At 44.2% G+C, this 15475-nt stretch overlaps 2 protein-coding genes across 2 annotated transcripts in view; one reads left to right on the forward strand and one right to left on the reverse strand.

The window, feature by feature from the left end:
• Positions 1-6378: 6378 nt before the first annotated feature.
• On the reverse strand, positions 6379-11491 carry CEBPZ (CCAAT enhancer binding protein zeta). Its single transcript, XM_069217323.1, has one exon. The coding sequence runs from the start codon at positions 11165-11167 to the stop codon at positions 7832-7834; it is 3336 nt and encodes a 1111-aa protein (XP_069073424.1). The 5' UTR covers positions 11168-11491; the 3' UTR covers positions 6379-7831.
• A 274-nt stretch (positions 11492-11765) lies between these two features.
• POLR2C (RNA polymerase II subunit C) overlaps positions 11766-15475 on the forward strand; it is a 46278-nt gene continuing 42568 nt past the window's right edge. Inside the window, exon 1 of the mRNA XM_069217324.1 lies at positions 11766-11928. Within this exon, the coding sequence (XP_069073425.1) occupies positions 11843-11928 (86 nt within the window). The 5' untranslated portion in view covers positions 11766-11842. The remainder of the gene's footprint in view (positions 11929-15475) is intronic.

The following is a 15475-nucleotide window of genomic DNA, read 5'->3' on the forward strand; positions in this document are numbered from 1 at the left end:
TTTATCCTTGTTTACTTATTTTTGGTCAGTACCTCCTACGGCTTCAGTGTTTGTCCCTGCCTGCCATGGAGCATGGACCTAGCACAGTTTCCTGTCCAGGCTGGTGTCCTTCCACTGGCCACCGCTCCTACAGGCACGTTTTTTAATACTTTTTGCCGTGCACTCTATAGAAGTGCATGTGTACGCAGTCTGTTACTCCCCACCCCTTCATTGTATTGTTTTACTCTCTGACTCCTCTGGCTGTACATTATTGCTGTTCCCTCCCCTGGTACCTCCCTTGTGTTGGTCAACACATGCTTTTTATTTTATTTTATAGACATACTACACAGCAGCACAAGCTGCTGTGCAACATCACTTAAAACAAGCATTGGCAAAGCCAGTAGGTTTTGCCTGTGCAAAATCTATTGGCTTTGTCATTTTCCGTGTCATACAGCGTTTTTTAAGTTATATTGCACAGCATCTCAACAGCTCTGCAATATGTAAAAAAACATTGTCAAAGTTAACAGAATTTGCATAGGCAAACCGATTGGCTTTGTCAAGACTTGTTTTTTGTTTTGGGTCTCGTATGCAAGTGCATGAGCTAACACATGCATCTCAATTGTGAGACTCTTGTTTACAAAAAAGGGCTTGGATCCTGCCTATGTTTTTTTTTTCACTATTTGTTGGCATTTGCAGCTTCAGAATTGACCAGTGCTCTGCAAACATCACATCCATCCCTTACAGTGGAGCAAGGACCAGGCACAGATTGATTCAACTTAATCTGTGCCCGTCCACAGCTCCCTACATGACTGCGGTACTGTTTTGTTCTTTTAATTTAATTTTAGTGCCATGCAAACAGAAGGCGTGTGACTGGCAAATACGTGCCAGCACGACGAGCAACACTGCAAAGATTTAAACTCTATAATTAACTATTTTATTTTGCCAAGCTTTCTTTTCTCACTTTGCACTCATGTTTTCTTCTGTTTTTGCTTGTGGGCACTTTTCTCAAAAGATGATGATTATCTTGTCCTAAATATTGCAAAGCAACATTGTTTCTTTTTTACATGTAATTTATAAAATGATGCTTTAACACAATCGTGAGGTACACCCCCACTCCAATTCACACCAGTCCACCCACCCCACCCCACTCTAATCCATAACAATCCACCTCACCCCACTCCGAAACAATCCGCCCCACTCCATCCTTGCCCACTCTAATCTACCCCACTCCAATCTAAAACAACCAGCCCCAGTTCAATCAATCCCTCTCCAATCCGCCCGATTCACTTCCTATTACCCTAACCCACCCACTCCATCTAAATTCACCCCACTCCAATTCACAACAATCCACCCCTCTCCAGTCTAATCCAAGGCACACACTAATCCAATCACGCCAAATCTGATCTACCATACTAATCCAATCCACCCCACTCCAATCCAATCCAATTCACCACAAACCACCTCACTCCAATACAACCTACCCCACTCCAATCGAAAACAACCTGCCCCACGCCAATCTGCTTCACTCCAATGCAAAACAATGACCCACTCCAATCCGCCCCACTCCATTCCACCCTAATCCATTTTATTCCAATGAAATCCATCCCACACCAATTCAGCCAAATCCAATCTACCCCACTCTACTCCTCTCCAGTCCAAACCAACCCACTCTAATCTAATCCCAGACAACCTGATCCAATCTACCATAGTCCTATCACTTCAATCTAATCCACCCACCCAAAACAATATTATCCACCTCAATCCACCTCACCCCATTTCAGTCCACCAACTCCAATACACCCCATCCAGCCTACCCACTCCAATCCACCCCACTCTACCCCAATTCAATCCACCACAATCTACTATAATCTACCCCACAACTTTAATCCACTCCACCCCACTCTACGATACTCTGCCACTGACTCAACTGCCCTCTACTCAACTCTACAACACTTTACTCCCTGTATTTCACTCTACGGCACTTGACTCCAACAAATCCAGTCTACGACACTTTACTCCACCAATGCACACCAGGACACTACACTCACTTTTAGCCTTGCTGAACCAGCAGACAAGCTGGTATACAACATGGCAAAGACACATTGCCAAGCCAATAACTCTTGTATAGGCAAGACCTATAGGCTTTGCCAATGCTTGTTTAATTAATATATATGTATATATGCTTCTTTGACCTAAATATAAGAGATGCCATGTCCTATTCCAAATATATACGCTGACAATACTCCAATCCGCCCCACTCCAATCTAAAACAATCTGCCCCACTCCAATCCACCTCACCCAAATCTACCCACTCCATCCCAATTCATCAAAACCCACCCCACATCAATCCAATCCACCCCGTTCTACCCAACCTCAATCTGCCACACCCCTATCCTCCCCACTCCAATCCAAAACAATCCAACCAGCTCCAAGCCAAAACAATCTACCCAGCTCCAAGCCAAAACAATCTACCCAGCTCCAATCCAAAACAATCTACCCAGCTCCAATCCAAAACAATCTACCCAGCTCCAATCCAAAACAATCTACCCCACTTCAATCCAAAAACAATACCTCAATCCACAACTATCTGCCCCACTCCAATCCACAACTATCTGCCCCACTCCAATCCACAACTATCTGCCCCACTCCAATCCACAACTATCTGCCCCACTCCAATCCACAACTATCTGCCCCACTCCAATCCACAACTATCTGCCCCACTCCAATCCACAACTATCTGCCCCACTCCAATCCACAACTATCTGCCCCACTCCAATCCACAACTATCTGCCCCACTCCAATCTTGCCCACTCTAATCTACCCCTTCAATCCAAAACAACCAGCCCCAATTCAATCGATTCCACTCCAATCCGCCCCACTCCAATTGAAAACAATAACCCCCACTCCAATCCTCCCAAATCCAATCCATGTCACACCAATCCACCAACTCATCCCTCTTCACCCCACTCGAATCCCTCCAATCCATCCCACCCCAATCCAGTCCACCTCACCCCAATCCAAACCATTTGCCTCCAATCAAAAACAATCTGCCCACTCCAATCCAAAACAATCTGCCCAACTCCAATTTGCCCCACTACAATCTGCTTCACTCCAATCCAAAACAATCTGCCCTGATTTAATTCCTATCATCCTAATCCACCCACTCCATCTAAATTTGCCCCACTCCAATTCACAACAATCCACCCCTCTCCAGTCTAATCAAGGGCACACACTAATCCAAACCATCTGAATCCGATCTACCCTACTAATCCAGTCCACCTCATTCCAATCCACCCTACTCCAATTGAAAACAACCTGCCCAACTCCATTCCAAAACACTGTCCCCCACCTTCAATCTGCTTCACTCCAATGCAAAACAATCTGACCCACTCCAATCCGTCCACTCCATTCCACCCCAATCTAATCCATTTTACTCCAATCAAATCCACCCCACTCCAATCCGGCCAAATCCAATCTACCCCACTCCAATCCACCCCAATCCTCTCCAGTCCAATCCAAACCACCCACTTTAATCTAATCCCATAAAACCTGATCCAATCCACCATCGTTGTATCACTCCAATCTAATCCACCCACACCAGTATTATCCACCCCAATCCAAACTGATCCAATCCACCTCACTCCATGTCAATCTACCCCACTCCAATCCACCCCATCCAACCCACCCAATCCAATCCATCCCACTCAATCCAACCCACTCTAACCCAATTCAATCCACCACAATCTACTCCACGACACACACTGCCACTAAACTCAACTGCCCTATACTCAATTCTACGACACTTTACTCCCCGTATTTCACTCTACGGTACTAGTCTCTCAACAAATCCACTCTACGACACTACTCCCCCACTGCCCACTAGGTAGGACACTACACCCACTAACTTAACCATGTGGAAGAGCAGACAAGCTGGTATATAACATAGCAAAAACACACTGCCAAGCCAATAACTCTTGTAAAAGCGAGACCTATTGGCTTTACCAATGCTTGTTATATATATATATATATGCTTCTTTGACCTCAATGCTAGAGATGCCATGATCTATTCCAAATATATATGCTGACAACACTCCAATCCGCCCCACTCCAATCTAAAACAATCCAGCCCACTCCAATCCACCTCAGCCCACTCAACCCAATTCATCACAATCCACCCCACCCCAATTCACCCTACATCAATCCAATCCACCCCAACCCATTCTGCCCCAACCAAATCCTCTCCACTTCAATCCAAAACAATCCCCTCGCTCCAAGCCGAAACAATCCCTCCCGACCCAAGACAAAACAAACCCCCCCTCCAAGCCAAAACAATCCACCCCGCTCCAATCCAAAACAATCTGCCCCAGTCCAATTAATTGCACTCCAAACTATCCCATTCTAATCTAATCCGATCCAACCCACCCACCAAAAACCAATATAATCCACCCCAATCCACCTCATCCCATTTCAATCCACCCACTCCAATCCACCACTCGATCCAACACACTCTACTCCAATTCAATCCACCCCAATCTACTCCAATCTAGCCCACTACTTTAAACTACTACCCCCACTCAACTTTACAGCATTGCACTCTAAATGCTCTCTGCCACCGAACTCAACTGCCCTATACTCAACTCTATGACACTTTACTCCCTATACTTCACTCTACAGCACTCCACTTCAACAAATCCATTCTACAACACTCTACTCCCCCACTCCACGCCACTAACTTTTAGCCATGTAGAACAGCAGACATGTGGGTATGCAATATGGCAAAAACACATTGCCTAGCCAATAACACTTGCACAGACAAGACCTATTGGCTTTGCCAATGCTTGTTTAACAAGTGTATGCTTCTTTGACCTATATATATTAGAGATGCCATGTCAGATTCCAAATATATACGCTGACAACACTCCAATCTGCCCTACTCCAATTAATCTGTCTCACTCCAATTCACCTCACCCCAGTCCACCCACTCATCTCAATTCAACCCACTCCAGTTCCCCACAATCCACACCATTCCAGTACAATTCACCCTACTCCAGTACAATCCATTTTACCCCACTCCAATCAAAAACAATCCACCCTACTCTAATCTGCCCCATTCAAATCCAATAAGTCTGCCTCACTCCAATCTAAAACAATATGCCCCATGTCAGTGCAAAACAATCCACCCGACTACAGTCCCAAATAATCCGCCCAACTCCAATCCATCTCACATCAAAGAAATCCATCCCAATCCAATATTCCCCACTCCACCCGACCTCAATCCAAACCCACCCCAATTTTAATCCACCCTACTCTATCCCAGTCCAAGCCACCCCAGTCCACCCGTCAATTAAATCCATCCAGCCCACTCCAATCCACCCCACTCTAATCAAACCCACCGCTGTAATCCAATCCAACTCGTCAGTCCCACTCCAATCCACCCCACTCTAATCTAATCCAACCCAACCTGCCCTAGTCCTATCACTCCAAATCCAATCACCAAACCAATATAATCCACTCCACCCCATTTCAAATCAGCCCACTCCAATCCATCCAGACCACCCACTTCAATCCAACCCACTCTACTCCTATTCAACCACCCCTATCTACTACTTGTATAGGCAAGACCTATTAGCTTTGCCAATGTTTGTACATTGGGTCATGCTGCATAGCAGCAGTGAAGCTGTACAACAAGTCTAAAGACATTGGCAAAGCCAATAGGTCTCATATGTTAGACCTTTTGGCTTTGCCAAATCTTTTTTAGGGAGGTGCAATAAAATACGTTAATAGCTCCTTTCCTGAATAGGACTTTTGTGCGGTGTTCTTTGCCCAAAAAATATAAATAGCCCTTACAGTAGCTTGCAGTATCATCAACAAACTTTGCAGGCAAAAAAGTGGTTTTCAAAAAGCTACATGTTGCAGAAATCTAGGTGTAACATCCTCAACTTGTCAGTTATCACAGTATTTCAGCATTTAGATGTGTAAATACTGGATTTTCTGTTTTAAAGCGAACCATTTTTCACACAAATTTCTTTTGAAAAGCGGTCACATCTTCGACCTTAAGCACATAGATCTCACACTGCAATTACTCTACTGACAGGGACGTTTTATCAGGCATGTGTTATTCTCCACCCTTGTAAATTTATTTACTACTTCTTGACAGAGGTGGAATCACAGACGTATTGCACCCTTACCCCCTCTAAAAAAAAAAAATCAAAGATATTTATCCAGCTTAACAAGCCACTTTTAAAATTTGGGCCACATATCTGCCACTTATCCTCTTACTACCAGTTCAACAACATGATTACTCATTTTTCACAACACATAAGAGGGAGATTTAGAACAATAGTGCAAATGTAATTTGTCAATTAGCTCGCAGTGAAGTAAGTGACGTTTTAGAAGGGGGAAGCTAAAATAGAGCCCTTTATTAAAAAAACACACACAAGAACTTCCTGCCTGAATCGGAGGTGTTTCCACGTATATAAGTAGCTTATTTTTTTTTCATTTAAAGCAATTTAACAAAAAAAAATGTAGAAGTGCCAAGATCGAATAACATTAAAAAAATTAAAACAACTAAATGGAGAAAAGATAGAACATCATTTATAATTTATCAGTTAATATCAATGAACCAATTATGCGAGATATAATCATATTTGGGGAGTACAGGATGTATAGAAGCAAGTTAAACTAGCCGGCAGGTCTGAAATTATGAGTGTATGGCAAAACAGACATCAGCAAAGCAAATGGATCTGCACCAAGTAGAAAAGGCGAGATCTATTTTTATTTTATATATATATATATATATATATTTTTTGTATTAAGCAACCAACTGTGCCTAATCAGCAACTATCAATCCTATCGGGTACAAGAGTATCAAACCATACCAAGGCAACTTAAATCCCTGCAACGTAATGAAACATTTGCAATAAACCGTGCATGATAGCCCACAATACACACAAATATGAAACACTAATAAACATAATACTTTAAAAAAGCAGAATGGCCAAAAATCTCTCTTAAATGCCACCTTTGTAGTATGTATTAGTTAGATCATTCATCATTCCGTTCTTATTACCGGCTTCACTTAAAGCTCCATGGTGCTAAAGGTTCTCAAAGATGATTCCTAATGCGAAGCAGTGGCTTCGTCCCCACTTTTGCATGTCAACTATAAAAAATTAAAGTTGTTGCTCAGAGAGCAAAATGTGTAAAATCGGGATAAGAACATAAGTAGCAGTTTCCAGCCAGTGGGTTAGACAACTGGCTCCAACAAAATCTGCTATGTTTGCACCTACAAACAGGACGTATTAAGACTCTGATGCAAGCAAGCAGTAAGAAACCTGTCTTCACAACGATATCTAAATGTAGCAGCCAGCATGGTAAAGCCCATATTTTTTAATTCACTGAAATGTGATCTCCAGCAGCCTGAGTAAAACAATTACATATTAAATGGTCACCAAATAAGACAGTGATATCACGTCTCATAAATACGTATGTCCACTGCTTCCTCTAGAATCTTTATTCTCAAAACGGGGTCCGTTCCGTCTGTCAACTGTTCCAGTGCGCAAGAAATCCCATCAGGTCACGTATGGCATGCCCAACATCGCATGGTTAACATGCCATCTCCGTGATTGAGCACGCATGAAGCATACACTTATACACATTACTTCTCAACAAAGGTTTCCCCGCGGACATAGAACTCCCTATTGCTGTGAATGCAACATGCTGCAATAGCACGATAACCCCAACACCTCCATTCAATTGACCCCCTTTCTATATATTGAAAAATAGAATTACGCAATGCAGAAAAGGCGTATGCTATGACAAGAAGAAAAACTTTGTTGAAGGATGGTTCATTAATTTATTTCCTTTTCCCTGGAAATTTTCTGTGAGGTTTTCTTTGACTGAACTTTTTCCCTTTGGATCTGAAGTTCTTCTTGTTCAGCCAGCTGTCCCGCTCTGCCTCCCATTTAAGCTGTTTCATGCTCGCATTTTCTTTGTTTGCCATTGCATTCATACCAATAGTGTCAAACTTTGCTCCTGAATTTTCATCCAAGAGTGAGCCAAACTCTTCAGCAGCTGCAGACAACATGGACTCGCCTTTGAACTGTTTCTTTCTATGCTTTGCAGCTGCTACTGGTACACTCTCAGTTTTCTTTCTCTTACCAGCCTTACTTCCAACTTTGTAAACCTGGGATGGCAGGTCAACTACATCTGACTCCTCATCATCTCCTATATCTACAAAGGCACCTGCCTCCTCTCCGACATCTTCTCCAAAATCCTCATTGTCCATGCTGCCTAAGGAGATAACTTCATCATCCAAGTCCCCATCCTCATCATCACCAAATTCAGAGTCCGAACTGGATCCAGCATCACCTCCACGCTTCTTACTCCCTTTCGGATTCTTGCTGACATTACTGGCAAAGTCAAGGTTGTCACTTAAGCTAACTCCAAAAGCATCTCCCTCAAATGAATCCAACACCCGCTCAAACTCATCATCATCCACATCTTCGATAGCATCCTCATCAAGTCGCTGTTTCTTCTTCTCACTGGCAGCTTTTCTATAAAATCTGTGAAAAAACACTTCCTCCACAGGTATCTGACTTTCTTCTCGGTCAAGAAACTCCTTGCTATTAACTGCATGAGTCTGCACACTGTTCATGTAAACTTTCTTCTTGGGCCTCATTGCTGCACCAGGCCTGTTCTCCTTATTATTTTGCTGTTTGGGGTTCCTGTACACAAAGCGATCCAAGAACCTCATCAAGGTAAAATCCTGCAGTGGATCCCCAGTGTACTGGATGCTATTTCCATCTAAAATTGTTTTTGCAAAATGGGCTACGGATGGGTGAAAGTGTTCTGAAAGCTTCCTGAGCTCCCAAAGACTTGTGCGGTCTGCACCACAAAACAAAGGATTTCTATTCAAAGGATCATAAATACTGGAACTTCTTCCACCTTTCAATGTCTGAAGATGTACCCATGATGTTGGTGTGGTAAAGCCTCCTGAATTTAATGAATCTCTCTTGGTTTCTTTTTTTTGCTTCACTCCTTGGTCATCCACTGGTTCATTCTCATCGTCTTCAAGGTCTTCAAAATGTTCTTCCTCATCAGACTCACCTTGTTCCTGCAGCAATGCTCGTAAAGCTGGTTTGAGCCTTAAAATTTCAGATACAAGATACAATGCTCCACAAATAAAAGGTGCCATGCTCCCGCAGGTAACTTGCAGCAATCGCTTCATAAAGGCCTTCACACGCCTTAACTCAACATCTGCTTTCATAGACTTGTAGACAAGGTTGAGGAACATGGACTGTTTAGAGCAGTGCGCCAGGTCTGGATCGAGGAGCTTTTTGTACAGGGCTGCATAATATCGATGAGACACAGTTTGCTGAGAGTCCATTACTTGAAAAAGCAACATAAAGATCTGGACACTGGTGTTAAAGTTGACATGGTGCACCATTTTAAACAAGGTGTTTAGTTGCTCTGTCACCTTTTCACTACCAATGTTAGCATATGGGAAAGCCCTGTTGACTCCACTTAACAGAGCTCGTAACATTTTGGACTCCATGTCTTTTTTCTTTACACAACTTCGAAAGAAGCAAAAATACACTGTAATCAGATTATTAGCCAGATCTCTTTCGTCATGGCTTAGAATAGTTTGATTTAAAAAGCAAATCCCATAATATTGTGCTTTTTGGCTGATATTTGGCCGATACAGAAGTCTCTCTACTTCATAACAAACAACACCTTTCATGTTCGGATGCTTCTGAACCAACATTTCCAGGAGATATGTTGCTTTAGTGGCTACTCTAAATTGGGGATCCCCCAGTTTATTTACAAGCTGGACCAAGAGAGCTTTCTCTTCTTCTGGCTTTGTACAAAGCAGCTCGTGAGCCACTGTGAGTGCACGGGTCTTTGTGGCTAGCAAATTATCGTGGCTTAAGGTCTCCAAAGCATGCACAAACTCTGCCACCTGGTGCTTTAGCTGATGCTCAAAATACCACAGAATCAGACGCCTGTCTCTGGCATCTCTGTTACCACTGGACATCTTTTCCAGCTTGTCAAAAGGGTGCTGAGAGAAAGGCACTAGCTTCCGATGGTCTGGCAGGAGGTCAGACAGCAATAGTTCCTTGAAAGTGTCCAGGGCCATGAGGCACTGTCGCCTACTGCTTTTCTTCTTTATCAGATTCACCAGGGTCTCAATGAATGTCAGGGTGTGGACCGCAGCATCCTGGATGAGGAGAGTCATGGCCGCCATCCTGTCAGCCAATGTGCCTGAGGAAACTACAGTCTTCATCCAGGCATAACCAGCCCCTTTTTGCGGATCCTTCTTGCTCCTGTACAAGTCTGCTTCATGTTCGTATAGTTTTTGGGCAAGAGCCTTGTAGCTGGAAACCTGAACAGTGTCCTGCGGCTGAGAAGTTATTTCCTTTGCATACTCCATGTCATACCATTTGCCCCCTGGCTTGACCAGCAGGATGGGCCGAGGGTGGAACTGGAAAGTGTCTTGCCTGGCAGTTCTCTTCGCTGTTTCACTGGTACTGGAGACTTCGTTTAGCTGGAGTGGCTGCTGCTTAAAGTTCTTATTGGGTTGACTCGATGTTTTCTCACTTAAGTTGGTTTGTTCTGCCATCTGGCCAGAAATCTTGGGCTTTAGAAAGGGGGCGTCTTCACCCATGATGCGAGGGGAGCCTTTACTAGCGTTAGGACTTTTATTTTTTTGGTCAGGGGCATTTTCATGTTTCTTGTTCATAGGAGCTACTTTGCTGCCTGGTTCAGTGGACTCCCTCCCTTTCTTTTTGACCGTCGCCACTTGATTCTGTTTAGTGGCAACTTCGCTGCCCTCTACTCCAGGGCCCTCGTCCACTTGCAGGCGACAGCTCTCCGGAACACGACCAATGCCCAGTCCCCGGATGAATGTCTCCAGCTCGCCGGGCTTCAAATCGTCGATTGCACCCTTCTTGCCTCCGTCCACCAGCTCATCGGGGTCCCCGAGGCCGGCCAACATGATGAAATCCTGCTTGGTACCGCCAAGCCGAAGCACCTCTTCCAGGGAGAAGCCGTCCTCGGCTTGGGCCCCCTCCTTAGAGCCCTGACCCTGGTTGCCTCTTTCACCTTTTTCCATGTCCGCTTCTTCAGGCTGCTCTTCGTCTGAAGACATATTCGAACCTGTAGGAACCTTGGCCGCGCGTAAAGGGCCCATCGTGAGAGGCTGTCAGAACGAAGCGAGCTCCGGTGAACTTTCTGTGACTACGGGCAGCGACTGGACAGTTCTGCTGGTGAACCAGCCACGCGTTACTCGAACAGAGCGGAAAGACAGAACGTGTTCAACTCCGCGACAGAGCCTGCGCAGAAAGTAAAGAGGGTGTCACAGCGCTGGCCATTGGGAAGTCAGGCAAAATATTACAGTGTTTTCGAAAACTCAGAGGGCAGAAACCTGCTTTCTCGATCAAATTACGTTTCGCCTGACCTCAAACGAGCGCTACTCGACAGACGATCTATGTACGGATTCCAGATATCTCTGGACAGAAGTGATAATGGCCGCGAGCGTTTAATGGGTTAATATATGAACCGCTGGCGGCCATATTGAACTGGAAATGTTGGCCATTATGTGATCCACAGACATATAATAAGATAAACAAGATGCTCAGTTCTTCGCTATAGGACTCCCTCAGCGAAGTCATGTGCCTATTTCAGCAAGCATTTCTAATACAGCAAGCACTGTTTTGTCCTTTTTTATGGCGATGGGTGTTCTTGGACGCTCTACATTTCTCTCGTTGGACCATATTTCCGGGTCAGAGTTTTTGTCTTCCGGTGTAGAGTGCGTTTGTAGTGTCTACTGTTGCCCAAGCCGGTGGTGGAGGGTTGAAGATCGGCTATGCCTTACGCCAACCAGCCCACGGTGCGCATCACCGAACTGACCGACGAGAACGTCAAGTTCATTGTGGAGAACACTGATCTGGCGTAAGTGGCTGCTTTTTCAGGCGGGCTTTTCAAATACATGCTTCTAGGTCTAATTACTCACATTCCCTCAGGCTCACCTTTTCCCACCTGCTTTTTGTACAATGATTTTACAGCTCTTGTGCTGTAGATCATTAACACGTGGGTCTATTCTGGCAGTCCAGCTGCCAGTGTGTTCTCCAGGTTCAGTTTCTCCCCGTTTCTATACTGTAGTGAAGTATAACTCCTTTTAGTTGAAGCGCTATTAGTCTACAGGGCGCAACGGAGTAAGGACACGAGTAAGAATTTAGGAAAATATGATTCCTTATGCTTGAACACGCTTGACGAAATTCTGTCAAAAATAGCTGTCAAGTTTCAACTGACTCTTTATTGCAGGTACAACAACGTAACATTATCTTACATTACCTCCTTTATGTACAATACAATGAACATGACATGGCTTGAAAACACTAGCTGAAACCCTGAAGTGTATCCATAGCCACAAAGCTACTCCCTCGAGTAAAATGTGACCTTGCTTAACGTGTCAGGAATGGCCATAGTTTTGGCCAGTTGGCTGCTTAACCACAGCCTCCAAACGTACCTGCAATGCATAGGAGTACCGTTAAGTTGTGTGGTTTTATGAAGGCGTATACAATGGTTTCTCCACCCTGAGACTTTATGGTAAACATCGAGTTGCAAATAAATATATTATACTCTTGTCATAAATTTTGTCTACTTAGCTATAGCAGACGCAGTTCAAAGATTATCCTGCCGTGGGAAACTAATCTTCTGTGCATGATGTTGAAACTTCGACTGTGGCTCCCCGTGCTGCAGCTGTACGGCATAGCTACCTACGCTGGAGCACTGATCAATAGCTCTCAAGTCGCCCGATTGATTATGTGTGATATCTTAAACCAGTACTATCTTGTCAGCCTCTAGCATTTGGAGACTTGTTGTTTCACTTTTTAACATTGAAACAATTTGCTGATGTAAAAAAGCCAAAATTCGCTAACGGTGTCATACTTATTTTGCCGTATGATTCGCTGTGAACTTACTATGAAACAGCTTGCTGTGGGGGGTGCTGCAATAACTAGTTCCATGCTCTAAAGCATGAATTAATGTAGGCTAGAACAGCGCTTACATGAGACATTTTAATGCTGTGTAGATAACTATGCTACTGGCCTTTTAGGTTAAGTGCAGAAGAAAACAGAATTATATGTGCCTAACAGGCGTAGCGATCCAAATGTTACTCAGCATTGTAAATGATCAGAGGGGTCAGCCATAAAGTAATAGAGCTACAGAACCCTGAATCTCTGTGCTGTTAGTGTTCCAGCTGGGACATGTAATCTAAGAGTGGCTGCCACATGAATCGAATTTCTTTTTGGTGTACACGATGTTGTGTGTTATTTGCTCTGTAGCCCTAACTTGCCAAATCCTATCAAACTATAGAGAGCTAGTTGGGAGGTTCTGCTTTTTCCAATAAAGAGCAATCAGCTGTCAGTCGACCATGACATATGTTGGATGAGTAACCAATCTGAATTCGTCATGCCTTCTATTTGCCCTAGATCTCAGTCCCAGGAGCATTCCTAATGTTTCCTTTGGATGCATAGTATCTCCTTTCAGAATGTTTGGATGAGCACACAGGACCACCACACGTGTAGGAAGGTGCCTGTTCTTGTTTTCATCTAGAGCATAAAGCTGAGACAGGGTGGGTACAGGTGGTGTAGAGTGCTCTGGGTTACATACCACTACTATATCACTTTGTATGCCGATTCTGTCTGGGGGAACTTCTGTCAGAATTGATATGTCCCTCCAAAAATGATCCCAGTCCTTAGGTGATAGTTCCCTTCCCAAGTCCTTCATCCAACAAGTTTGATACAGCTGAGTAACAAAAGTCTAGGACGAAGCCAGAGGTCCTAGATTCCAGACCCTTTGTTCCCTCAAATGTGTATATCAATTGCTCAAAGTGTGTGAATAGCCTTAGGCGGCCATATAGTAAAAAAAAAAATCTAAAGCACAGTGTTTGAACTGGCAGTATTGGAGCCGTTTTTTTCAGTGGCATGAAAATCATGCATTGTGTGAAAGATTTGATATCATCCCGTGAGAAGAGATTTCGCAGGGCGCTACACTCTTTCCCCCATCCCTTTGAAGAAATGAGGTGGGGCTCTGAGCAGGTGAGAAGTCAGGATTCCTAGCAATAGGGATGTTGGAGGAGGGGAAAGTGAAAATACTTTTTAGGTCGAGCGCGCTAGCGCTTTTACCTGTTGTAAGTATTGGGGGCTTTTAACCACACCCACCACACACCCATCACTTTTAATCATTTGTGGGCATTGCTTTCAAAAATCCTTTTATCAGTGATAAATGCTTTATGTTTGTCCCTCTTTGGGGTGGTTTTGTTTCCCCTTTTACATGGATAATTGCAGGATTGCCCATACGTTTGACTGAGAGCCAACTTCTTTTTGTCTCTCTCCTTCGAGCTCGTCTCCCTTATGTCAACCGTTTTACTTTTCATTTCAATTTGAGTGGCAAAAAAAGACCAGTTATGAATATACAACGCTAGTATCTAACACAAGCAAATGCAAGACCCTTTGCATTGCAAATGCTTGTTTCGGTAGGTATTTGGTCCCATATGTCAAGAACTGTTTTAGTGGGAGTAGCGACATAGGCACTGTTTGATCTGGCGTGTCTCGTGAGGCAGGCTAAGTCCCACAGAGAGCAACAGGCTACAGCCTGGTCAATGTAGAGCCAGTATTTTTCGTTTTCCGTTACCACCCATTCTGAGAGGGCCTATGTGTTAATGACCTTTCTTGTAGTATGATGCATGCCTAATGAAGTGGGACTCTAGAACATGGGTGTATCTATCAATAGTGCAGCAAATGTAGTGGCATGGGGGTTCGGGGCAGTGAAGGGCTCACTGCATCCCAGTAATGGCTGCCCTTGGGTACTCAGCCAAGGGCCAGTAGAGCCCTTTTCTTTGCACAAGGGCCCCAGGAAGCCTTGCTATGCCACCGGGGTTAAAGTATTTAAAACCTGCCAATTTTTATTAAGTTTGTAATTGTTCCTCGTGTGATGTGACAGTAGTGATAATGAAGGCCTCCTGTTACTCTGCTTACAAGTCAAAACAGGACGCCTTCTTGTTTTCCATTCTACCGCTTTGTCTTCTCGATTGTGTTCCTATGGACACTGACAGACAGCTAGGGATGCATTCAACTTTTGCTGTCACATCTTTGAAGAGTTTCTTTTCTTTCATGTATTCATTTCTGCTTGGATGTAGACGTAGTCTTAATGACCTACCTGCTCTGCTCCTCTGGTTTCTGTGGATCTCCATTCCTACCTACTGCTAGTTTTTCATCCACCTCAGCTGGTTGCCTTGTTCTTCAGCAGCCGTGTTTGACTGAGCCTTTTCACGCTTTACCTCATTTGGTACTCCTGTTCCTGCGCTGTTGTGGGCATCTATCACCCACTGAGCTCACCTCTCTCCGGGAACTGGGGTAAGAAGAAAGAAGAGCGTGCGCAGTGTGGTGGGCACTGGTCTTTCACCGAGTCGTTCTTGGGGCTGCTTGTTGGGCTT

The sequence above is a fragment of the Pleurodeles waltl genome, chromosome 12 (genome assembly GCF_031143425.1).
Source record: "Pleurodeles waltl isolate 20211129_DDA chromosome 12, aPleWal1.hap1.20221129, whole genome shotgun sequence".
Classification (NCBI taxonomy): Eukaryota; Metazoa; Chordata; class Amphibia; order Caudata; family Salamandridae; genus Pleurodeles; species Pleurodeles waltl.

What these genes read in the sequence shown, in the direction of transcription:
- CEBPZ (XM_069217323.1), bottom strand. Translation starts at nt 11,167, where the DNA reads ATGGGCCCTTTACGCGCGGCCAAGGTTCCTACAGGTTCGAATATGTCT.